The sequence below is a fragment of the Oreochromis niloticus genome, linkage group LG18 (assembly GCF_001858045.2).
Source record: "Oreochromis niloticus isolate F11D_XX linkage group LG18, O_niloticus_UMD_NMBU, whole genome shotgun sequence".
Classification (NCBI taxonomy): Eukaryota; Metazoa; Chordata; class Actinopteri; order Cichliformes; family Cichlidae; genus Oreochromis; species Oreochromis niloticus.
In genome coordinates this window covers 13278869-13303213 of record NC_031982.2, presented here as the reverse complement: position 1 = coordinate 13303213, position 24345 = coordinate 13278869, and the positions used below count along the sequence as shown (strand labels likewise).

The window sequence follows — 24345 nt, the reverse complement described above, 5'->3', positions numbered from 1 at the left end:
CTTGTTAGACCTTTAAGTACACTTGAAAATTATTTACTTCAGACTCATGAGATGCAGGGTCTGTTATTATCACACACAGCTAGATAACAGAAGATGGTATCATACTGTGTTAAACTTTAATGACAAATTTACAAACTAAAAATAAATGTGTAAGGCATTCAAAACATGTATAATTTGGCCCTGCCAACACAGGAAACAAGCCACCATGTTACAGAGCAGTTGCGTAGCAGCAAATGCACTCATACAACATTTTACAAAAACACTTTTAAAAAAAGTTTACATAAATAATAAAAACACATACAACAGTACTACAAAGGCCTTTTTGTACTTATTTGTACTGGAAAACACTTTCAAATCTTGCAAAAGCATCATGACTGGTCATGTATTGATTCACACTGCCTGAAACGCTTTTCAGCAAATGTACTGTAAAAATATGCCTCACTAAGAGTGTATTTGCTTCTAGTATGTTTATATGTTAGATATAAACATGACAGGATTACATTTTAGCCAAAATTGCACTCAGGGAGACATATTTAAGGGTTTGTGGCAGGGCCAGTGTTGTTGGTTCAAATGTGAAATGTGGGCAGATTTTAGCTGGGCTACCACTAAAACAGGGATAGATTGTGGGTAAAATTAAACCCATTTACATCTGTTGTTGTTTACAGACATCAAAGAAAACCCTAGGCTCACAGGTTGTTGTAACTTTTTGTTGAAATACAACAAATTAAATTGCTGGTTAAAAAAAATCATCTTGAAGCCTCGAGTCTCACTATCTTTGCATTTTCAAACCTGACAAGACAAAAGAGGGGTGGACTCACTGCGATAACAAGGGTCAGGGCACTTTCTCATTTACAAGCTAGCCACACCCTAAAGCACACCCTTCTTTATCCCTCTTCAAGTATTTAACGGCCACATGTTTTCAACCAGATGTGAAACTAAAGCTGAAGGCTTTTCCTCATATGCATTCAAATGTTTTTTGTCTTACTTCAGCTAGCTAGGCTACTGGCTATCAGTACTACTAACAAAGACAGTATCAAACATGGTATCTTAAACCTGGATTATTTTAATGGACACCATGAGGCATCGCCTGTGCCTACAAAAATACTATCCTACAGTCCGATAGAAGTCGAAAAGGGAAAAAGGACAACAGACTTGACTTTTGTAAACCATAAACTGATGATTTTATGGGCTCTGTCACATATTTTGGGACATACTGAATAAAAAACTCAGTCTATTTTGTAAATTTTGGTCATCTTAAGTGTCAGAAACGAGGATTATTCAGGATAATCTCATTAGCTAAACAACAGTGATTGATTGCCAGTAAGCACGTGCTGTCACAGTTCCCACCCTCACTCATCACGTCTGGTTTCAAAACATCAAGATGGTGATGGCAAAAACTCTCAGCTTGAGGCATCACAACAGGGCTTCACAAATCACTGAGTGACATCACGGTAGTGACAGCCATCTTTTATACTGTCTATGGCTATTAATTGTTGTACTTTAGTGATTAAGTAGCTAACTAACAAGCTAGTTTATTTTTTCATACAAATATGGAAGGAAGACTAACATCACCAGCGTCTCTCCTTCATCATGTGGCTGCATGCAATGGCAGTTGATGGTTAAGCCTCACCTAAACCTCTGCCGGGAAATGAAATCACAGTGGGTGGGACTGAATGTCTGCTATTAAACCCCCACCCCATCCCTGCAAGGTGTGTTGAACATTCCTTGCGAACCTTCTGCAGTGGTGCTGTTCTCCACTTTCAGTTGGTAAGGCTGCCATGTTTGCCGGTCCACAGCTCCCGAAGCTCTACCTGACATCCCAGATCTCTCAGGGCCGCCTTGCCTACATCACCGCAGTCTTGATGGTTCTGCAGCGCCTGGGCTATCAGCGCTTCTGCTCCCATCTCCAAGATTGGCTGGCTGAAGTTACGCATTCGTGCGACCAGATTTCTCAGCACCATGCACCCTTGTTTCTGTAAAGGGCGAACACCAAACGCTGAATCACAGTCACAAAGAGTCCAGATCCCGGGGAGCATATTGTTCACTGATGACATGATCTTACCTGCACGTTCACCACATCGGTATGAGTCTTCATAGCCTGCAGGGCAGCCAAGGCACCTCCATTCTCCATGATGACCGTGCAGTTGTTGGGTTTACGTAGAGCAAGGACAGAGAGGCATGCACAAGCCTGCTCACACACCTATGGCAGAAAGTGAGCACAATCTTAGAACATCTTAGAGAATTCTTTCAGTCAGTGTATCCCTCATTTGTGTGTTTGTTTCAATGCACAGAGACCAATTTAGCATGATTTAACATGTAGGTACAACAGTGACACTCACAGCAGAGTTGCTCATGTGCCTGTTCATGGCAATGACAATGAGCTGAACTCCACCGGCATTAACAACAGCATCTTTCACGTCATCATTTCCTGCTATGGCTCGGATCGCGCTAAGGACCTGCCGAACCAGCTCCTGCGGGAAGACAAACACTTCAGCGAAAAAAACAAACCTGGACTCGATCCACATCACGATCTTTGCTTCTTGTACGTTACCGCTGACTCATAGCTGTCTGCGAGCAAAGTCATCATGAGTTTTAATCCGCCCATATCACAGATGTCTTGACAGAACTCATTCCGTACAGCCAGACGGGATAAAGTCGCACACAGCTCACTCAAAACAGAAGTGTTACCAAGGTGAGCTGTGTGGAAGATATCCAAGAAATCAAAATTATTTAAATGTACCAGCAAATACAAAGCGACTAGAAAGCGCAGAAGCTAAATCTATATTGATATGATCAGCTGGCCTTACCTTTGGCAGCCTCAATCAACACCTTCAGTCCACTGTGCTCAAGAACAATACTCTTGGCGTGCTCATGAGCGTGCCCAAACGTAACCCGCACGTCATCATCAAAGGTCATGACTCGGAGAGTTGCGCAGCCCTCCTTAACCATCTCCGCACATTCACCGTGCTGTGTGATGGCACCAGTGAGCAGCGGCAGGACGCCGCCTTTTACAAAATCCTGCCTGTTCTGTTCGTGCTTTAAACAGCAGTGCCGCACGGCACTGATGGCGACCCGTGTCACAGAGGAGTCCGCCTGGTACTTCTTAAGGATATCCAGTAGGAACTGCCGGCCCTCTGCGTCCAGCAAGTCTGGCTGTCCATCCGTCAGCGCGGCCAGAGCAGACAGAGCGGCTAATGCTGCTTCCTGCTCCTCCGTGCTCTTTTTGCAGTAGGACAGGATGACGGGGTAAGCGTCTTTCTGGGCAGCGAGGTACCGCTGGGCAAATCCCAGTGAGCACTGCTCAGTGAAGCTTTTTAGGTCTGCTGTCACACCAGCAGAGTCTTTTCCAATTCGGAGGGACTCCAACGCCTAAAATGATTAAAAAAAATTTTTTTTAATATAGATAGAGTTTGCAGTAACTATTCTCTTTTCAGGGAAAACAGATAAAGACTCACCTGTAGGACCTCGTGTGTCTGCTCTTCTTGACTGTCAGCCAGTGATAATGTTGGGACAGCTTTCACTATGCAACTGAGGTCCACACCTGCATTAACACATACGATTAGACTTAATGCTGTGACAAACAGCACAGCATGAAGTTCACAAAAAAAGGGTCCAAAGGTCAACATAACTTCTTTAATGACCATTTTAACATCTCAGAAGCGGACAGTAACAACAACAAAAGCTATTGTAATTATCAGCAGTGGCACATGAGTATCAGTGCACTCTCTTCTTCATATTTGGAAAAATCTGAATCTAAGAATATCACAAGTCCAAAGTGGATCTGTAGTCTCTATACGAGTTTCAGCCAGCGTCAAGTCTAACTTTGTGTCTATATATCCATCCATACTCTAAACCACTGCGGGGCTGGAGCTTTTCAGCCTTTCTTGCTGGGCGAGAAGTGGACTAACCTTATGTGTTAATTGTTATTCAAGACAGAGGCTTCCAGCTGATTAAAGTAAGGAGAAGGAATAAATTACTTTTTAGTACTTATTGCTTTCCCAACACTCCCAAAATGTATTTACTGTAGCTTCTGTTAGAAGTAGCAAACCTCAGCCACTGGATCTTTATATGAAGATTTGTTGGAAAAAAAGAAAAGAAAAGAAAAGAAGCTTTGTATCAGTGCTTTGTGCACATTTGATTGAGAAATAAGTGAATTCATAAAGTTCATCTGTACACTAAAATCTGTCATTATCTTTAAAAAATAAGGAAAGTTAAACTTTGTGTGTGCTCCAACTTCCTCCCACAGTCCAAAGGCATGTGGTGGGGTTGGATTAATTGGTGATTCTAAATTGGTCATAGGTGCTAATGTGAGGATGAATGGTTGTCTGTCTCTCTCTGTTAGTCCTGAAACAGACTGGCGACCCCTCCAGCGTGTACCCTGCCTCCCGCACTATGGTAAGCTGGGATAGGTTCCAGCCCGGTAGGACAGACAGAAGGATGGATGGATGGACCGACAGACAGATAGATGGCAGAAGCAAATGGAGAGGGTCACTGTGGGGACAGGAGGGACAGCAGCAGTAAAAGTAAATTATAGCTGATTAAAGTCTGAAGAGAAAAGAAGCCAACTGATCCAGTTATGAAGATTTTGCTACTTTATTGAGGAGGATTGTGGCAGTGGGATATAGGCTGTAAGAGGGAAAGGGAGGTGGGGCGGGATGGTTGAATGCATGGCACACTTGCATTTGCTAAATACTCGCTTTCCCTAAATGGTAGGTGCAGGGGTGCCAGAGGACGAGAGAACAGAGCAAAGCACAGAAACAATAATGCTCTGAATCTGGGCAGCTGGTTGAGCAAACGTTTTTCTTTTGTGCTTGATAATAAAGAAGTCTGTGTGCGTGCTCTGTGTGTGTGTGCTGTGTGCTGTGTGTGTGTGTGTGTACACAGTCTTCCCTCTCTGTTACTGAGGAGAACCAGCTACAAAGACATATTCATGAGAATGAAACTTAAACAGACTGAAAAGGAAAAAGACAAAGGGATGTTGCTTGTTTTTTTTTCTTTTTCTTGTTCTTTTTTTTTTTTTTTTACAAGCACACAAATAAAGCAAGACCAGTTTAAGACTGCATACCTTTGCTGAAAAGCCCCTACACACCATGCATGAACTGGGTTCCTTTTCTGCCTTTCAGTTCTATTTGTTACTGCTCCGCCACACCTACCCCTAGACCTTATTTGTGGGGATGTAACAGTGTACTTGTACAGACATGTTGCAAAATGTTCAGTTTTGCCCTCACAATGCAAATCGAATCCAAAAGTTAATCACTTTGATTTTAGGCCAAGCTCCACCTCTCCTAAAATTTTCATGCCAATCCTTTCATAAGTTTTGAGTAATACAGTGACCAAACAGACAAACTGAACTAATCATAAAACCACAGTGACAGAGGTAAAAGAATGGTTACACAAATCAAAAACAGAGATTAATCTAGATTTGGCCAATCAAAAATCAGAGTTTTATGATCTGGACCGTTTCTAATGCTGCTGATGTGGAAAAACATTTTTTACTTTGGAGTTTTGCAAATAGACTAAAAATTCGCAGTGCATAGTGCAGTAAACAGGGAATCTGTCTCTCAGCATAGTAAGTTCACCTTCCCATTAAATGAAGGATCAAGGCTAGAGTTGTCAAACATTAAGTCCAGGGCCCAGAATCAAATGTGTAGTGAAACTCCTTTAAAATAGCAGAAAGAGCTGTATCAATGGTCCGGCATACTTAAGATCAAAGTGGGCTGTATGCGGCCTGCAATGTAAAATGAGTTTGACATTCCTGATCTCGGCTAACATCTGCACGCATACAGATAACATGACATATTACAGATGTAGAATATAAGGCAGCACTTAGTATTTCAATCAATCTGTTCATTAGACAGTATTGAAATTTTAAAGTAAAACAAAATAAAATGTGATAAAACCAAAAAAATAAAGGACACATGTTTCATGAGCACTTTACATCTTCTTCTTCCTCCTCCTCTTTTGGCTGCTCTCTTTAGCCGTTGCCACAGGGCATTACCTCCATCTCACCCTATCGCTGGCATCCTCCTCTGTCACACCAACCTTCTGTGTATCCTCCTTCACTACAACCTTCCTCCTGAGCACTGCACATGCTCATGGCTCCAGTCTTCTGCAGCTTGACCATCAGTGACTTAATTTCAATAGACATGCAACTCTTACCTTGTCATTCGGCCTGAAGTTTATATCAGTCTTAACCGACACGGCGTTACCCTGACAAAGTGTGTAACAGTCAGTGTACATTAACCAACTGTGACATTTACCTTGAGACTCAAACTGCTCCACAGCCTCCCTCAAAGCCTCGTCCGGGTCCATCTCAAACTCCTCCATGTTTTCCCTGACAGCAGCATCAAAGGTCTCCTGTGTGATTCTCCGTTTGGCCATTTTGCCTCGTTATCTTCAACTCTGAAATTAAATGCAACAACGAAGTGAAACCTCAGCAGTGTTGGGAGGATTCAGTCTCCACTAAGGTAGCTAATACCGACAGCTATTGTTGGCTAAAGCACATGAGCTCCATTCCCTGTTACTGTAGCCAGTGAAGTTTCCAGGGCAATCGTTAAATAAGACCCTTACTGTGGTATTTCTCGTTGTTTTCATTATTATTTTATATGAGTCGGTTAAAAGTAATTCAGTCAAATGCTTTGGATATTACCTCCGCCCTGAAACAGGATGCTTTCTCCGGTATTATGAATGAAGCGATCGCAGTAACGCAGTTTTCGCTGTCGGCTGTTTGGTACTATTCACAGAGAAGTGAATTGTGCGGAAAAATGTACGTGAATAGCACATTTCTCCAAATGTCCCCCACAAATATTTGCTCTTCTCAAACATAGTCTGAAAAGCATAGGTTCCTATTACAAATTTTACAATTACTACATTATATCTGAGAAGATGGCAGTAAATTATTCATATTATTTATATGTGATTATTTAACGTAACATTTATTATTTAGTGGATGATAAAAGGATTTTAAATGATAGTTTTATTCTGACGAATACCCTTTCAAAATAAAGGAGGCAATTTCAATTATTTATAAAAGTAACTTGTCAAGAAACTAAATGACACAAAGTTATACTTTCTGTGTGAATATTGTATCGTTTTCCACGTCAAGCAAGTTTAACAGATAGGTCTACAACATACTAAATATGTTGTTCTTGTTTGGTGTGTTTGTATTTGAAAAGCTACAACCGGAAGTCATTTTTCTTCGGACTAGCTCCTTGGCGCTACTCCGATTCATGCAAATGACAGAGGTGGAAAGCGCAGCTGGGGCTAGCTGAAGCTGGGGACGTTGTCCCAACGCTAAATTGTTGTTTTTATCCCCGGACGGCTTGGGATGGCAGCGAGCACAGAGGCCCCGGAGCCTTGGTATCTGGCCTTGCTGGGCTTTGCGGAACATTTCCGCACGTCGAGTCCTCCAAAGATCCGGCTCTGCGTCCACTGTCTGCAGGCAGTGTTTCAGTTCAAGCCGCCCCCGAGGGTCGAGGCCCGGACTCACCTCCAGCTGGGCTCGGTGCTGTACCGCCACACAAAGAACAGCGAGCTGGCCCAGAGTCACCTGGAGAAAGCGGTGAGCAGCACTGATGATCAGTACTAGAAACACCTCCACCACCGTTTTATGATCACTGCACCACCCAGGGTCCACCGTGCTCTCACTGATGATCTGTTTCCTTTTTTTTTTCTTCCTTAGTGGTTCATATCACAGCAGATATCCTTTTTCATGTGCAGTATTAAAACCCATGCAACCCGGTTTAAAAAAAAAAAAAAAGTTGTGCCACTTAAGCATCTCCTTAAAACCAGGTGAGCTTTCACATTGTAGGTTGCATCTTTAACAACACCTATCAGATCTCTCAGTTTGAAGATGTCAAGTTTGAGGCAGCGAGTATTCTCTCGGAGTTTTACTGTCAACAGGTATGTGCATCCATGTTATCATCATCTTCCCTGTTTGTAAAAAATAAAAATAAATGCTTGGACAAACTTTAGCAGAGGTGCATTTGTTTATTTTATTGGTTTTTGCGCGTTGCAAAACAGTGACGTCATACCCACTGCAGTACCGCTGAGCACACCTGAGTCACGTGCAAGCCTTGTGTTTAAAACACAAGATAACAACCTGAAAAACCTCTGACCAATAATCTGAATGAATAAAATGCATGCTCTCATGCATGTTTGTGTGTGTGTACGTATATATATATATATATGTATGTCTGTGTGCCATGTTGATGTCATGTCAGCATCTTCTCTTGTCTACTCTGTTCTGTACACTGAGAGCAAAGAAATAACTGGAGCTTAATTCTTTGTGCATGTACACATACTTGATCAATAAAGCTGATTCTGATTCCAATTAGATTGTGACTTAAATGCAAGAGAAAATGAATTCAGATTCTCTTTCAATTACTTATTGGCTTCTTTTTCCAAGAACTTGGTGGACTCTGCAAAGCCGGTGCTGCGGAAGGCCATCCAGATCTCACAGCAAACTCCTTACTGGCACTGCAGGCTGCTTTTTCAGCTGGCAGTAAGAAACATCTCAACATTACAAACCTACTTGTGCCTGTTATGTTCATTTGGAGCGTGGCTGATGTATGAGCGCAATGTTGTTCTGTCTCCCTCAGCAACTGCATGCACTGGAGAAAGATTTGGTGTCTGCTTGTGACCTATTAGGAGTCGGAGCAGAGTATGCGAGAGTCATGGGATCAGAATACACGAGGTAAACGGGTCAGATTTCTGTTTTCTGAGCGAGATAAGTGATTCATCTGTGGTCATGCATTGACTCACATTAAGTTTGTTCTTTCATTTTCCCACAGAGCCCTCTTCTTGTTAAGCAAAGGAATGGTAAGCTTAAATCATTCTCCTCAAACTAAAAGCGCTCGATGTGTTAACTTGTGTTGTTTTCTGATTATGCAGCTTTTTAATCTGTGTTTGTGGCCCTGCAGCTACTGCTGATGGAGAGGAAGCTGAGCGAGGTCCACCCGCTGCTGACACTATGTGGGACGATTGTGGAGAACTGGCAGGGAAACCCCATTCAGAAGGAGTCGCTGAGAGTTTTCTTCCTGGTGTTGCAGGTTACACACTACCTGGATGCTGGACAGGTATTCCCGTGGTTCATTTCCGGCTCTAAATAGATACATTATTGTTGAAGTTTCACAAAAATGTAAGAAACATCTATTTTAAATTAAGTTTTTTTTTAACCCCATAACTTGTGCTAGATATCAAATATAAATCTGTATGTTTTTACATTATGTTAAAATAATGCTCAGAGCAAAGTTAAAGCTGCAGTGTGTAAAATCTCACCACTAGATGTCAGTAGATTGCAGATTGCGGATAACTAAGTTCTGTCTTCTTATCCATCCCAGTTCAAATGCATTATCCCAGCGACGGAGGGTACTGTAGGGCAAACAACTCTGACCTCCGCTCATCTGTAATGAGTGTAGGCTGTCAGCCCGCTGTTTACCTCAGCTATCAATATGTGTCCACATCTATTTAGTGTATTGGAGGCTGTGAAACTTTGTAAAAGGAGTCCAATATTGGCTGTTGAGTCAGTGAAGCTCAGTTCTGTTCAATAACAGCATTACTGTGATGAGTTGTTGAGGATATACTGAACTTTTCTGTCAGTAAACGCTGCTCTATTTGCTGTTGTTAGCCAGCATTGGTGAAACTTTCTTTAAAGTGGGTCTAACATTGTTGAGCTCTGATGTTTGGTGAATAAACTCTCATGTGGTGAGAGAGTGTAATCAGTTTATCACAGGGAAAGTGGAATTTTTAGGACACTCGAGCCTGGCAATAATGTTTGCTTATAACCAGCTGCTGATGTTGTTTAGCCGTCTTATTGTCAGCTACCTGGAGATAAGATGCTTGTGTGCGTTTTTTGTGTGTTAGAGCCCTGACTTCATTTCATAGATGAGGCTTGAGGTGTTGAGGAGGTTTTATCTAGATGCCGGTGGGTTATCTCTTGCCGTCACACTTTCACTTCTTCGGTGACGGGGGCCCCTTCTCCGACGATAAAACTTCATATCTGGAGTCTGGAAGTGCAGGCATGATTTGCTTCCACGTCACAGGAACACCTACGACTTCTCTTCTCCCTGACCTTTGGTGTCCTACTTATGCGGCTGGTCTCTAGCCACATACATAAAACTGGATTTGGTAAAAGGCCCATTGTATTTGAGATGAAGGGGTAACATGTCAGGTTCCACAAGCTGGTGGCTGCTCCTGTGTATTTTTAATGGATTAATTCTCAAGTTATAAGAATGCAGGGATTTTTTTGGATGGCATATTTACACACTAATCACTGTATAAAAAGAGTATTAAATTTTATTTTTTCTATTAAATTACCTCAAAAATGACCGACTGTAACCTTTAAAGTGTCTGTGCATGTGTCGGATTCAGGTAAAGAGCGTGAAGCCCTGTCTGAAGCAGCTGCAGCAGTGCATCCAGACAATCTCCACTCTCCACGACGATGAGATCCTTCCCACTAATCCAGCAGCCCTTTTCCACTGGCTGCCCAAGGAGCACATGTGTGTGCTTGTGTATCTGGTGAGACGCTGTCATTGACACACAGCTTGTGAAAGACTCTGAAAGTATAGTGCAAAAGCAGATAACGTTTTGTGTAATATCTCTTGTTTGTTTTTGTCTGAAAAGGTGACTGTGATGCACTCCATGCAGGCGGGATACTTGGAGAAAGCACAGAAGTACACAGACAAGGCTCTCATGCAGCTGGAGAAGCTGAAGAGTAAGTTTGATTGCGTACGCTCACTTATAATTTTTCTTACTTGGTGTTAATCAATCACCTCCAATTTGTGTGCTAAAAGTGCTGGACAGCAGTCCCATCCTGTCCACGTTTCAAGTCATCCTGCTGGAGCATATCATCATGTGCCGGCTGGTCACTGGACACAAGGCCACAGCTTTACAAGAAGTGAGTCACCAGCTGTAGAGATTTTATCCATACAGATTCTGTGACATTAACTTACTTTGGAGATTCTCAGCAGTTTGCAGTTGTAGCGTAAGATTGCAATGGTTTGTGTTCAGATTTCTCAGGTTTGCCAGCTGTGCCAGCAGTCACCCAGGCTGTTTACCAACCACGCAGCCCAGCTTCATACACTCCTGGTAAGTCTGCAGTCAAAGTAAATGCACATCAGCAGCAGCTGTGAGCACTTCTATGAAAGCAGAGGTTTTGGTAGCTTCATGGTCTGGAGCATTCAGGTGTGTTTTAACACAGCACGAAGAAGGAAGGACATCAGCAGTGACGTTAAAGGAACAATTTTTGCTGCCCATCAGTTTGGGAAGTAAATCACTGAAGTTCATCATTCTACACTGAGGAAGATTATTCACCCCAAGGTCAGAGCCTGTACTGCTTAGAGAAACTGCAGAAACACTCAAGAGCTACATCTCAGACTCTGCAGACCTCAGTTGGCACATTAGAAAACTGTATACCAAAGTATTATAGAGTCAGATGTGAAGCCATCTGCCACATAGATAAAGGTTGGCTGACAGTGGGTCATGCAGTGGGACAATGATCCCAAGCACAGCAGCAAACCTACAACAGTGGCCGAGTCAAAGTCCAGACTTTAACCCGACTGAAAGTCTGTGGTGGGACCTTAAGAGAGCTGTGCATAAGTGAATGCTCACAAACCTCAACAAGATGAAGCAGCGATGTGAAGATGAGTGGGTTAAAATTCCTCCTAAGCAACACGAGAGATTGAAGTCATACAGAAAATGTTTACTTCAAGTTATTACTGCTAGAAGTGCTTCTACAAACTATTGAATCATTAGGTGTACTTAGTTTTTCACACACTGGTTCTGGATTTTGACTCCATCATCTTTGCTTTTAATCACGAACCTGATTAAGGACCAGATGGTTCTTTTATTTTTTTTTTATGTCTGATATGTAAAATGTCAGCTTTGAAACTGTACGTTCTTTTTTACATGACTGATGATACAAAGCTTTATGGAAAATATGACATTCAGTACATTTCAGAAGACTGATGCTATAAAAAGAAGTTCAGCAGAAGTATTTAAATTGGTCCCTGGTGCATGTACAACATTCCCATTTAAGATCTGTACTTTTTCAAGGTTTCAGTTAAATCCCAATGAAATGTATCACATAAGTGTGCACTTGTGGTTGATGTTCTATAGCTTATGGTTCTGTTCAAGTGCCTCTGTTTACAAACTACAACTGTCTCATTTAATATGAAGCCTTCACATCTGTTTTCTCTTCTTGTGTCTCAGGGCCTGTACTGTATCTCAGTGAACTGCATGGACAATGCTGAAGCCCAGTTCACTGCAGCTCTGCAGGTGAGTTTCGTCATCACCATCAGATCCGGATTTGTTTGTCCTTTCATTTCTTTTTAGATCCCAAGTCCCAGGTGCATTGTGAACTCACCATGAACTCTTCGGGTTATCCAGATACTGGAAAGCCAGTAGGATACCAAACATCTGTTTGTGTCAGTTCATGCACGGCTAACTTTTTTTTTACACAAAGTGACCGTCTGTCAACAATGGTTGTAGTTTTATTATTATTTTTTGGCTCTGTGGTGTTCAGATAGCTCTGTGCTGTCAGTGAGTCCCTGTGTCTCTTTCCTCTGTTAGATGACGACACATCAGGAACTGTGGACGTTCATTGTGACAAACCTGGCAAGCGTCTACATTCGGGAAGGGAACAGACATCAAGAGGTTGGAAAGTTGCTGCTTTATTTAAATTCTATTTAAATTCTTTTTTTTCTTTTTTTTAAATAAATGTTTGCCTCTTTTAGTTAAATTCCCTTTTTTGTGTTGTTGTTGTTTTGTTTTTTTTTTAATTAACAGCTGTATAGCCTTTTAGAGAGGATTAACCCTGATCACAACTTTCCTGTCAGGTAACTATAGAGGCTGCATAGACAAACACATCGTGCAGATTTGTTACTTTTTTGGAATTTTTTATTGTTTTAAAATAAATAATAAATAACTTTGACTTTTTCAGCTCTCATTGCCTACGAGCTGCAGCATTTTACATCAGAGGGCTCCTGTCTTTCTTTCAGGGACGTTACAACGAGGCCAAGTAAGTTACTTTTTTTAATATTCTGTCCTTGTTGTTTGGGATAAGGGAGATTATCGTGAAAATTTATATCAACAGGAGATTTCTAAGGGAGACTCTGAAGATGTCTAATGCAGAGGATCTAAACAGGCTGACGGCCTGCTCACTCGTCCTCCTGGGCCACATCTTCTTTGTTCTAGGCAACCACAGGGTGAGACTGCAAACCACCGCATGTCCTGCACGTTAGACCACGCACGCTGTGGCACAGTTATTTTAGGACTGGAGATGTGATCGCGACTTCATTTCGTTTTCCAGGAAAGCAACAACATGGTGGTTCCTGCCATGCAGCTGGCAAGCAAGATCCCAGACATGTCTGTGCAGCTCTGGTCTTCGGCACTTCTTAAAGGTACAGCTGTCACGGAGCCTTTCTTCAATTTTTGTGTTATGGTCAGTTTATGGGATAAAATTAATTTACCTAAGATGGGTTCAAATAGTTTGTAATCTCAAGAGGGGTTTTATGAGCTAAAATCCCTTTTAAGATTACAAACCACAAAATTGTGACAATATTTGGCCTGAAGGGGTCGCAATAGACAAGCACTGTGTTTGAAGCAGTTCAACCTGAAGAATACATTCAGTTGTGAACCTTAAAGTTATTATAAGAGATTATGTTTCAACTTAATGATTAAGTTTAGCTCATCTGGCCGGTGAGCTAGTGTCATGACACAGTGATTACCCAATGGGTCTTCACCCAAACTGCCCTAAAGGTCATGGTCATATTGTCATTTGGAGGCCCCCTTTCCATTTTCAGAGCATAAATGTCATGCACACTAGTCACAGAGTCACACAGTCAGAGGTTCCCCGTGCTGATAAATTATGTACGCACAAAATGAGGAAAGAGCTCCATGAAATGATGTGATAGCTTTGTCACATGTTTCATCATTTTGGTCATGATCATGGACTGAGGGATCCTATTGGTCGACTCCCAGACTAGAAAGGTGTGGTGTGGACCTGCCTGTCACCATTATGCTGACATCAGTAATGTGGTCAGTGACAGGCTCATATCTTCACATATTTTCATGATTTTTATGACCATAGTTACTTCTGACTATGTAGCCATAAACCTTGTGAACTCAAACATTTCTGTTTGCGAGCCTCCTCCACCTGCAGTGGGGTTTTATTCTCATTAGTCGGTGCAGTACAGCCAAGCGGTGTAAATGTATCACTTTGCTTTTGAACACTACACAGTCCTGTGAATAGTGTTTGAGCATGAGCTACTATGTGACTGCGCAAAACTCTCAAGCCACCTCTTATTTCATTATATTTTGCTTGGAAAATAGGAAACGAATGCAGTGGTTTATTGAAACATGTACAAATATACATGGGAATACAATATATAAGGCAAAAACAGAGTTTGTACACTTCTAACAAGCTTAAAAGTCCATATCTGGTATGACAATCCTTAATCATTAACACAGGCTGGACTGTCTAGGCAGCTTTCTTGTAATTTATTTAAGTAGTCTCCAGGAATCTTTCTTTACACTTCCTTGAAGGACATTCAAAGCTCTTCTTTGGATGTTTCTGCCTTTTGTTCTGTTTTCTGTGAAGATGATCCCACACTGCTTCAATAATGTTGATGTCTGGGTTTTTGGAAAGCCAATCCATAACTGATATCCAGGCATGTTTTTATTTTATTGGCAGTGTGTTTGGGAAAAATGAAGCCTTTGGCAGTTTAGTGCTTTTATTTCATGGTGTATCTGAATCTGATGGTACAGCTGAATTCATAATTCCATCAATTTTGACTACATCCCCAACGCCAGTGGCTGAAAAGGAAGCTAAAACATGACAGAGTCTCCACCGTGCTTTACAGCTGGCTGTAAACACTCACTGTTGTACCTCTCTCCTGACCTCATCCACACAAATCGATAAAAATTTAAATCTCTCCATAAAATCTTCGCCACTGATTGTCAGTCCAGCTCTTGTGTAGTTTGGCATACCTCAGCCTTTCCTCCTTGTTTCCCTTCCTTAAGAATGGCTTTTTGACAGCCACCCCTTCCACTGAGACCATTTCTGATGAGGCTTCACTGAACAGTAGATGGATCAGCTGAAGATCCAGATGCATCTCTCAGGTCTTTACTGAATTTTTTCCTACTTCTTAAGGATATTACTTTCAGATTCTGTTCATCTGCTATAGATAGTTTTAGTCTTGCAACTTGTTCCTCCACTTGTCCAGTGTCCTCAACTTTTTTAAGAAGACACTGCACACCAAGTTGAGATATGCCAAGTTTTTATCTAACAGCTTTTTCAGAATCACCTTGTTATTGCAAAAATATCTTGTGCCTGTCGAACCAGGTTTTTTTCTTTGTTTTGTTTTGTCTTAAGGCACTTTGGTGCCTAAAGATACGGTTTAAAATTGGTTCTTTGCTCAGTTTTCTGTTATGTGTATACACAACACTGGCTCATCCCTCATCCCCATCCCCTTCATCCCAAGTTTTTTTTTTATCCTTGAGTGATTCAAAGGTCAGTGTTAAGTGGTATAACAAACAAAACAAACACATTAGCCTGAAAATGGTCGGATACAAGGAATGGCCTTAAAATGAGTGAAAAAGCAGCCAATGACCAAAGAAGAGCTCTGAAAGACCTTCAGAAAGCTTGAAGAACTGTTTCTCAAGAGCACTTTATGAAACTACAAGAAAGTCTGGCTCCCTAGAAGAAAACAGGTGACTCGAGACTTTTCACGGTACTCTGTGGATGAGCCACCTGTTATCTAGCCCATCCCCCTTATAGCACCATAATAGTTAATAGTTAGTTAACTTATTTTCAGCAACAAAAAAAAGAAAAGAACAGAACATTGTAACTTTGTTGAATATGGTATTTATTTGTGGATTCTCTTATTTGACAGCTTTAGCTTGGTGTAATGGATAACCCAGTGGTTGATAATTAACAGTAATTTGTTTATTTTAGTCAAAATTCATCATGTGATTATGATAAATAAGCTCCATGGCTCCACGGCTACAGCACAGTACAAAATACCTGTTATGTTTCTTTGAACTACATTGTTATTTTTGGCCAAGTGAACATACTAAGAACACACCATCGCCTTTCTGGCACAGTTGTCGCTCCCTTTGAATAACAAAAGCGCCTTTTGATTTTCAGCTAATCATTTTGCGCCAGTATTCAGTTCACGGTGAAAGATCCCTTGCAGAAAGGGCAGTGATATGCATTTCTCAGCCAGTTATAGCATCAATAAATCACAGAGTAATGAAGCCACAACTGAATTAGAACTGAACGAAGCTTGGGGAAAAACAAGTGGGTGAAAAATCATTTAATCACAGTACACACACGCACACAATACGGCGCATTCTAGGTTTGGAAATGGTGTTTGGATCCAAAATAATTTAACAATCATCAGTATACACAATTAATCTCTTCCCAGCAGATTTGAACAAGGCTTGTGGAAACACCATGGACGCCCACGAGGCCGCGCAGATGCATCAGAACTTCTCCCAGCAGCTCCTGCAGGACCACATCGCAGCCTGCAGCCTCCCTGAACACAACCTCATCAGTGTGAGCACATCATCAATCAGTCACACTATAAACAGTGAGTCACTCCACCCTGGTTGGGTTTTCAAAGGAACCTCTGTTTTGTGTTTCAGTGGACAGACGGCCTCCCTCCTGTGCAGTTCCAGCCTCAGAATGGACCCACGACCAGCCTGGGCAGCCTACTCTGAGAACTCGATGCCACAGTGACGGAGAAAATGAGAGATGGAGCAGCTGCTGCAGGGAAAACGGTTAAAGAAAACTGGGGTGCCTGAAAGTAGAAGCAGCTGATAAAAGGGTAAAAAAAGAAAAAAGCAAGAGAGAGAAAGGAGGAGTAATGAATTTAAGGGAAAAAATGAGGCACACTGCACTGTGTCATTTGGCAGACTTCCATTTGGTGCTTTCCTTCATCTTTTTGGGGCACTGGGGCATCACAGCTGGGTTTGACTGGGTTAAAGTGCCCCTGTTGTGGTTCTTTATAGGCTCGTACTCACTAGAATAGTTTTTCACACGTTCGTGTTTAGAAAACACAAAATATTTTTTTACACTGTACCCTGCACCAGCGCCACTTTTCACCCACTGTCTGAAACACTCGGTTTTAAAACCCCTTCCCTAAGAGCTGTCGACCCCGTTAGAGCGACTTTGTCTGCCTCTTACCATCTCTCTGAAATTTACCTGAAACCACAACGCTGACGTGCTTTTAGCCAATGTGAACGGTGACTTTCATCGAACAGCGATTTTAGCAGCAGAGAGCAACGGGAGGAAAGATGGTTTCAAAGTGATGGCTAGTTTGCTTTAGTCTTTCTGAGGTGGGGTTGTGTGAAGATCTGTAAATGAGTTTTGTTTGGGGTGTTAGAACAGGCAGTACATGTGAATGAAGAGTAGGAGAGAACAAGCAGACAGTACTGTTAGCCACATTAGCCACACAGCATAAAACACTAAGCTTATAGAGATTTTCCTCGTGTTGTGGGGACATTGCAGTAACTCTGTGTATGAAGACCACCTGATACATTTTAAAGTTAGCAGAAGTGGATGCAGAATAACAGCTGACTGCATCTGGATTTAATCAGCTCTTATATCTTTGTCTGTGGGTGTGTCACACTAGTCATCATGCATGCGTGCATTGTGTTATACACAGTGAGGTAGAAAGCCTGGACTGTAAACGGGGCGTTTCAGGAAGTTCTGTTATTGAGAATAACTCCAGTTTGACACTAACGTTGGTCTTTGTAACTTTGCGAGGCTTTTAACTCCATTAAAGCATCACAGAGTCACTTTGAATGTTTTCGGAAAGCATTGGCTTCTTTTAAATACCTCAAAAAATAATGGTAGTGAGTGAGTGCTGCTAACATAGGCTAGTATAAAAACAGTGTGTGTGGCTTTTTTCTGAGCAACAGACTCCACTGAGCACACCTGTGATGCCCACCACCTGACCTGCTTCTTTCTGTATGAAACAAAAAACAAAAGATTTGCAGTTTTGTTGAACGTTTCTTTTAAATTCACCTGCGTTGTTCCACAAACGTGACAGACGCAGCTCGTCTCTTAACCTTTGTTTCAAACCACCATGAATGTGTTGTTATATGAAGTAAAATAAAGCTTTTAGTTTTGAAGAGTTCGTTTTAAAGTCGAACCAGTGGCCAGACAGATGAGTTTAGTTTGTTGTCGTGCACGAGTTCAGTATTTGTCTCTTTAAAAGCACAGGCCGGCAGACTTTGATAGAGTATTTGTTAGGATATATTTGGATACGCATTACAAAGCATACTATGTGTAATTATGTTAATGTTATGTAATGATATGTTTGATATGGCTTACTGGCTGAAAAGGATCAAATGTGAATGTTCGCATTTTAAAGTTGTATGAAACGGCCAAACCATCGGAGCATTTTGTAAACATCATAAGAACTTATTGAACATCCAGTTGCATGTAAAGTGTAAAACGTGACTGTGATGTCACAAAAAAAGACTAATCTGACATCTTTTGAAACTACAGTCTTGCAGCCTGACTGTGCTTCCCTTTAGATTTTTGTCATTTCACTCTCACTGTGTATATCTCTATGCTGTGCACATTTTCCCCGGGTCAACAAACCAGTAATAAGAATAGCATTTCTACTAAAATAGAACCGACTGTTACCTCTTTGCACATGTGCCGTTTCACAATGAAACCTGTAAACGTTTTCAGAATTATACTGTTTTCCGTTTCACTTATCTCTTCCAGACGATGTCTTTATGTATGTATATTTAAATAACTTATTTATTTAAGGGTTTTTTGTTTTTTGCTGACACAGTTTATAATAGTTTTGATATATATATAATATCATATAGCATGTAGGACTACGATTTTTGAGTTCATGCTAAAGTAGGAAAAGATTTAATTAGTTTTACAAATGTATTTTAAAAATCAACTACTGAGTTTGGTCAGCTGCATAGAGATTATTGCGATAAAGCAAAGACGTTCGGTTGGTACGGTGTGGTTGCCATTTATTTTATTGCCATTTTACAGCATGTCATAAAAGGGAATGTTTCATTTCTGTTCGCCATGTTGTCATTTTCATGACTTAACTTTAACACTTGTATAACTTTTTTTATGAATAAAGATTCTAAAGTTGAATGATTTGTTTATTTTCATTGAATACGTTTCTACACTTTGATCCGCTCTGAAACAACAAGCCTGATAACTGTGTGTTCAACACATATGATTGAGTGAAATAATGCCTGCAGAGCCATACCAAAGATTTAGCTGTTTTAGCTTCTGCAGTAGAAGCACATACTCTGCGCTACATCACATTGAACTTTGTGGGAAACCAGGCTGATGTGCTGTAATTTAATTATTTTGTCCACATGTTCAGTGCGTCCACTGGGTTTCATAAATCTTGTACATTATTTTAAAAAATGTCCATAAAAACACTGTTGATTTGTCAGTTTGAAGTCTGCATCGATTTATGCGAGTCGCTTGAATGTGTTAAGACCAGTTTTAACTTGCACTGCGTTGCCGCACAGTGATGTCTGTCCGCCTTTTCATTTCCTGGCATACAGACGGATCGTAGTGGAGGAAAACGCACCAAAAAATGCGAAACCCAAAACTTTGTGCGTGACGTAAAGTCAAAGAGCTGTTTTGCAAAGAATTCTCCAAGTCCACACAGAAGTTAAGTTCAATCACAAGACCTGATTTTATTTTTACAGCCTGTCTTCTAAAAGGGTTTGACGTTTTATGAACGCCTGAGATGATGTTTGATTACTGCAGTGGTTTCCGAGCTGTGGTGCAGGCCTAACGGCCAGTCCTGGGGAAGCATGGACAAGCAGGGGGCAGGGGGCGGGGGGGATGAGTGAAAATAAACCAGAAGAGTTTGTTAAAGCCACCATCCTGGAGTTTATTTCTCTATGATTCAACTTGGATTCGGGGTTTTTTGGGGGTTTGTTTGGGGGTTTTTTTACTTTAAATTATTGATTTTTACAAATATGTGGATATGAGAAGTTTTTCCATCTTCTGGAGCCGGTTGATCATCTAAAGGCTGGGATAGGGTTTTGTTTTTCTTAATAGAATTTATCAGTTTTAAGCACCCAAACTGAAAAACTTTTAACTGAAAAATTGCAGTCCCACTGTATGAAGATAAATTTAATAGGTACCATCTTCTAGTTTACTTCTTCAGTAGGTTCAATAAACCTAACCATGATGGGTCACAGGTGACCTGGAGGTTAAGACATGCTTAACAGACAGACATGAATCTTACATTTGATTAATTTAAGGTTTAAGGTTATGATGTGAAAAACTACAGTATATGCATCCTTACGTAGGAGTGAGAACAGTGAATAGAAAATAGTCATTTCACATTAAGCCTACTGCTGTACATAACCGCTGTATGTTTTAATAATATCTTTGCAGCACATGAAAAGTGTGAATGACATCAGGACCACAAGGGAAGTGAAGACCATCACCTGCTCAGACAAAAAGCCAACAAAAGGTCTCGTGTTTCAGGTGTGGTGAAAGCTGGGCACACTTTTAAAACCTCCTCATTTTGGTGAATGAGTTGCAGAAGATGTGAAAAGTGAAAATGTGTGCCTCAACATATACTCAAACCTCAGTACACAAAATTAAAAAGCTACATGGCCACTACTCAACACCTACAGCTCATCATTCACTCGGGATGATGAATTTGGAGCAGTTATTTTGAAAATCAGCCATCTGTCTTCTCTGCTGAGGTAAGACATACATGTGAGGTAGGACATGAAGGCACACCGGGGGCAGAGGGAGACAGGGTTTTACTCTTCAGTGAGCAGCCAGCCTGCAGAGTCCTGCCACAGAGGGAGACAGACACACACATGCGCGCGCACGGTGGAGACTCCATTACATTTTTATCACCGTGATTACGCCAAACTTCATCTGCGTAACCTGATTAGAGAATAGGCAGTAATCATACACACGTTAGAAAGATCGTGTAACATCAGCGCAGTTTAAAATGTAAACTGGTGAGGACCCTACTAATGAAACCCCTAAAACATTGAAATGAACACTTAATTGGTGTCAGGCTGAGTTGGTTTAATAGATCAGTTTCTTATAGGTGGTTGTGTCAGATCGGCACGGCTGTAGACTCATTTTCCTCTTTAAAGACGCTTAAATGGATTTTTACGCAAGTTGGAGAAAGGCCAGCAGGGTGGGAATCATGAATCCTTCAAAGCTTTTACAAATGAATTCACAGGAACAACAAACATCTGCGCCTTGACTTTAAATTTATAACTTGTTTGATGTGAAAATGATCAAATAACTCCTTCTGTGCGCTAAATGTGTGCATGAATGTTAACTTGATGCGCAGTTGCCTTTGTCCGCGTTCAGAAAAAGCACGAAATTTCCACCCACGAGCATGAGGTTAGGCAGCCTGACGCAGATACCGGCATTCATCGGAGACCTCCTTACGAAAGCTCATCTTTTCTCAATACATCATTTCTAATCAATCTGATCTCAGTACACCTACACCCACCCCCCTCTCTCCTTCTTTATTCCTTCGTGCACCGATGCCGCCGGGAGACTGTCTCCACCGGACGAGAAGGAGGAGGAGGTTACAGTGAGAAGTGAAAACTTTTGGGACGCTCTAGGTGTCTTGGACGTAGCTGCTGAAAGGAGCCATTTCCTGCCAAATAGTGAGCCCGCCTAATCGTGACTGCTGCTGCTACTTCCTGCATTGTTACAGTGCTTAATGAGGATTAAGTTGAAGCTGTCATGTCGTAACGGGCGGCCATTAGGCCTGCTCCACACGGAGAGAGGAGCTGCAGGCTGGCCTCGCCTCACTATGATTTCTGAGCTGAACCCTTTCCACCTGGACAGGACCTGTAAAACCTGACAGAGTGTACAATCCTAATCTTAATAAACACCATTTTACTAGCATATCAATTATATATATATATATATATATATATGTACACATATATATGTCAATAACATCTGGCTTGTTTAATAATCTTTATGAGCTATTTTGTTACTTAACAGGTCCAGCCTATTTAAACAAGCTATGTACACTTCTTACATAGATCACATGACAAGCATGTATGTAACCCAATACGCCTTATTAAGTCTCTGGCTTCACACTTTGTCGATAGTACTCACTTCAAGGTTGTGTTCATTTGCTTAATTATCCACTTTGATTAAATGATGAATCAGCCAATTAGTGTGTGTGTGAGAGTGTGTGTGTGTGTGTGTGTAACACTGTCTACACGCTGCGAGAATAAAGCCCAAAGACACCCAAAGTCTCCAAGATTTCAATCATTTATTGTCATAAAGCCCTCCTGTTGGAGGGGTAGTGAATCACTCATATATCTACCGGGATACAACGTTGTCATTAATATAAATGTACTGATTTGTTTGATGAAATCAGTCAGTCAGTCCAAGCCTGTCCCAAGTGAACTGTATTTTCTGTATTTTCTATATCCCAAAAGCAAATGTTCAGTAAATGTCAATAGCAGACATCTAATATCTTCAGTTTATGTATCCTAAAAAAAAAAGAAAAAGTCTGGCAAGCCTTCCACCTTGTAGAAGTCTTCCAGAGGTGGACCGCTCCGCTTTGAAGTCTTTTCTTTCAAAGTGCTTTGACTTGTGGCTTGGAAAAACTTCCCCCAGGGGTTGCGGAAAGTGACCAGAAATAACACAGAAGAGATGACTTCAGTGTTCTCAAGTGCAACTCACAGCCCTGATTGTTTTTTAATAGAGCTGGGATAACGCAGTTCTTCTCCTTGGGTCTGCTGGAGGAGGAGGAGCAGCAATATTTACAGAAAGATTCATCACAACCTGTAAACTCAAGACCGCCTTTTTCCCCCCTTCATCTTAATTTGATTTTTTTTTCTTTGTGCTGGGTGATTATGTGAAGATGGCTCCCTTGCTACAGATGTGATTGCTTTACACGAGACAATCTGTAGCCTCAGGAGATGGAACAGTGGGATGAGGGGACAGAAACAATCAGACCCGATGACACAGCAACATCTAGAGAGAGAGCTCTTTTTGTTGTCATTTAAAGAATGGGAGGGTGAGGCTGACAAAGCACTTCTAACCACCCCTCTCTCCACCCACCTGGAGGCTAGCACTCCCGCTCCCGCTCAGTCTTTATGGACTTCTGTCGTACTTAGATCGCTGTATTCCAGGCACACACACGTTTACATATGGATGTCCATTTATATGCACGGTAGTGGACGAATGAGGATGAGTTCAGTTCACAGGGATGCTTTGAAGCGATGCAGGTCTTGTCATGAAAGAGCACGCCAGCTGGAGCTTTTACAGAAGGGACTCTGTCACTGGCATAGTATAACCCAGCTGACAGTGCTCTGGACTTGCATGTTTGGATCGGATTCTAACTGCAGGGCTGGCTGACCGCTCTTTAAAGCAACCCTCCTCTGTGCCCCCCCACCCACCACCACAACACACACACACACACACCTTCTTCACTGTAAAGAGAGACACAAATAGCCTTAATGTTTGGGTTCAGGACTTGGATCTATTCTGAGTTGCATCACATGCTGCTGCACACAGTGACTCTGAATCAGGAGATAAGTGAGGATGGTTACCTTAGATCATAATTTGAGGTCAGGGAGACAAATGTGAAGCCGGATAATTACACGATGCTGAGGATGTGACGCTGATACACTTCTGCTGTAGAGACACTGAAGGTAAACATGGCGCTGACTTTGCTTGTGTAAGATCACAGTCTGAGCTCAGTAGATAACGTGTTTATGGAGTATTTATATGTATATTTACTGGAACTGCCCACATGGCAGGGAAAAAATTGCAGGTGCCGTCCCCTCATTAACCCCTGCAAACCATCATGTACAATGCAAACATTAAACTGCTGGGTTGCATGTTTACTATGCATCACTCACTGACTGTATGAATGTGAAAAATCTGAGCTTTAATCAGGCATGTAAAGACAACATGAACCACTAAGGTGATTAAACACGTGTCTATATGGACTACATCAGCACAACATAGCAAAAAAAATAAATAAAAAATAAGGGTTTGATAAATCGATTTAGTCACATTCGCCTCTGCCAGGCACAGATTCAACATTATGAAATAAAACAGGACCACCCCCATTAAGCTCATAACATACTTTAAGTAGAAATAAATCAGCATTTGCTTGCACTTTGGAGACCTTTAAGGGTCCGGACCCGGGTGCAGTTGAGCGGATTGTCTCCTCGCTCTTGCAGCTGCTGTCTGCCCTTTGTTTTGTGTGCAAATTGATTATTTGTCCACATGCTAAGTTTGAAGCGTTACTTGTGTCACCGTGCTCATCAGGCTGGCAATAAAGTGACTCTGGCATCTGAGAGCTGAGTCCTGACTTG

At 41.6% G+C, this 24345-nt stretch overlaps 2 protein-coding genes across 5 annotated transcripts; one reads left to right on the top strand and one right to left on the bottom strand.

The window, feature by feature from the left end:
- Nucleotides 1-61: 61 nt before the first annotated feature.
- armc6 (armadillo repeat containing 6) lies at nt 62-6810 on the bottom strand. The gene is made up of 8 exons (XM_003437965.5): nt 6650-6810; nt 6261-6402; nt 3456-3541; nt 2808-3369; nt 2552-2697; nt 2340-2471; nt 2063-2200; nt 62-1973 (listed from the first exon to the last, which is right to left on the bottom strand). Exons 2-8 carry the CDS (start codon nt 6379-6381, stop codon nt 1761-1763), a joined length of 1398 nt encoding a protein of 465 aa, XP_003438013.1. The 5' UTR covers nt 6382-6402; nt 6650-6810; the 3' UTR covers nt 62-1760.
- Nucleotides 6811-7184: 374 nt separating this feature from the next.
- mau2 (MAU2 sister chromatid cohesion factor) lies at nt 7185-19135 on the top strand. 4 transcript variants are annotated; one of them, XR_003214762.1, is made up of 19 exons: nt 7185-7561; nt 7682-7699; nt 7837-7902; nt 8408-8503; nt 8601-8695; nt 8793-8820; nt 8922-9077; nt 10372-10518; nt 10624-10714; nt 10794-10897; nt 11011-11088; nt 12211-12276; nt 12571-12654; nt 12787-12836; nt 12941-13018; nt 13195-13205; nt 13310-13400; nt 16431-16558; nt 16648-16657. XR_003214762.1 is itself a non-coding variant. In XM_005476181.3 (19 exons), the coding sequence occupies exons 1-19, from the start codon at nt 7328-7330 to the stop codon at nt 16720-16722; spliced, it is 1797 nt and encodes a 598-aa protein (XP_005476238.1). In that variant the 5' UTR covers nt 7185-7327; the 3' UTR covers nt 16723-19135. The 4 variants fall into 4 exon arrangements, 1 of the variants encoding a protein (XP_005476238.1); XR_003214763.1 differs by lacking the exon at nt 16648-16657 and adding an exon at nt 15022-15120; XR_003214761.1 differs by lacking the exon at nt 16648-16657 and adding an exon at nt 15022-15120 and having other exon boundaries at nt 13094-13205.
- Nucleotides 19136-24345: the final 5210 nt, after the last annotated feature.

Bases quoted from the DNA above. Each gene is read 5' to 3' on its own strand.
- armc6 (XM_003437965.5), bottom strand. From the start codon at position 6,381: ATGGCCAAACGGAGAATCACACAGGAGACCTTTGATGCTGCTGTCAGG. The intron at 3,370-3,455 runs GTGAGTCTTTAT...TAATCATTTTAG, and splicing joins AGACACACGAGGTCCTACAG to GCGTTGGAGTCCCTCCGAAT. The intron at 1,974-2,062 runs GTAAGATCATGT...CGCCCTTTACAG, and splicing joins CCGATGTGGTGAACGTGCAG to AAACAAGGGTGCATGGTGCT.
- mau2 (XM_005476181.3), top strand. From the start codon at position 7,328: ATGGCAGCGAGCACAGAGGCCCCGGAGCCTTGGTATCTGGCCTTGCTG. The intron at 10,898-11,010 runs GTGAGTCACCAG...GTTTGTGTTCAG, and splicing joins AGGCCACAGCTTTACAAGAA to ATTTCTCAGGTTTGCCAGCT. The intron at 13,206-13,309 runs GTGAGACTGCAA...TTCGTTTTCCAG, and splicing joins TTGTTCTAGGCAACCACAGG to GAAAGCAACAACATGGTGGT.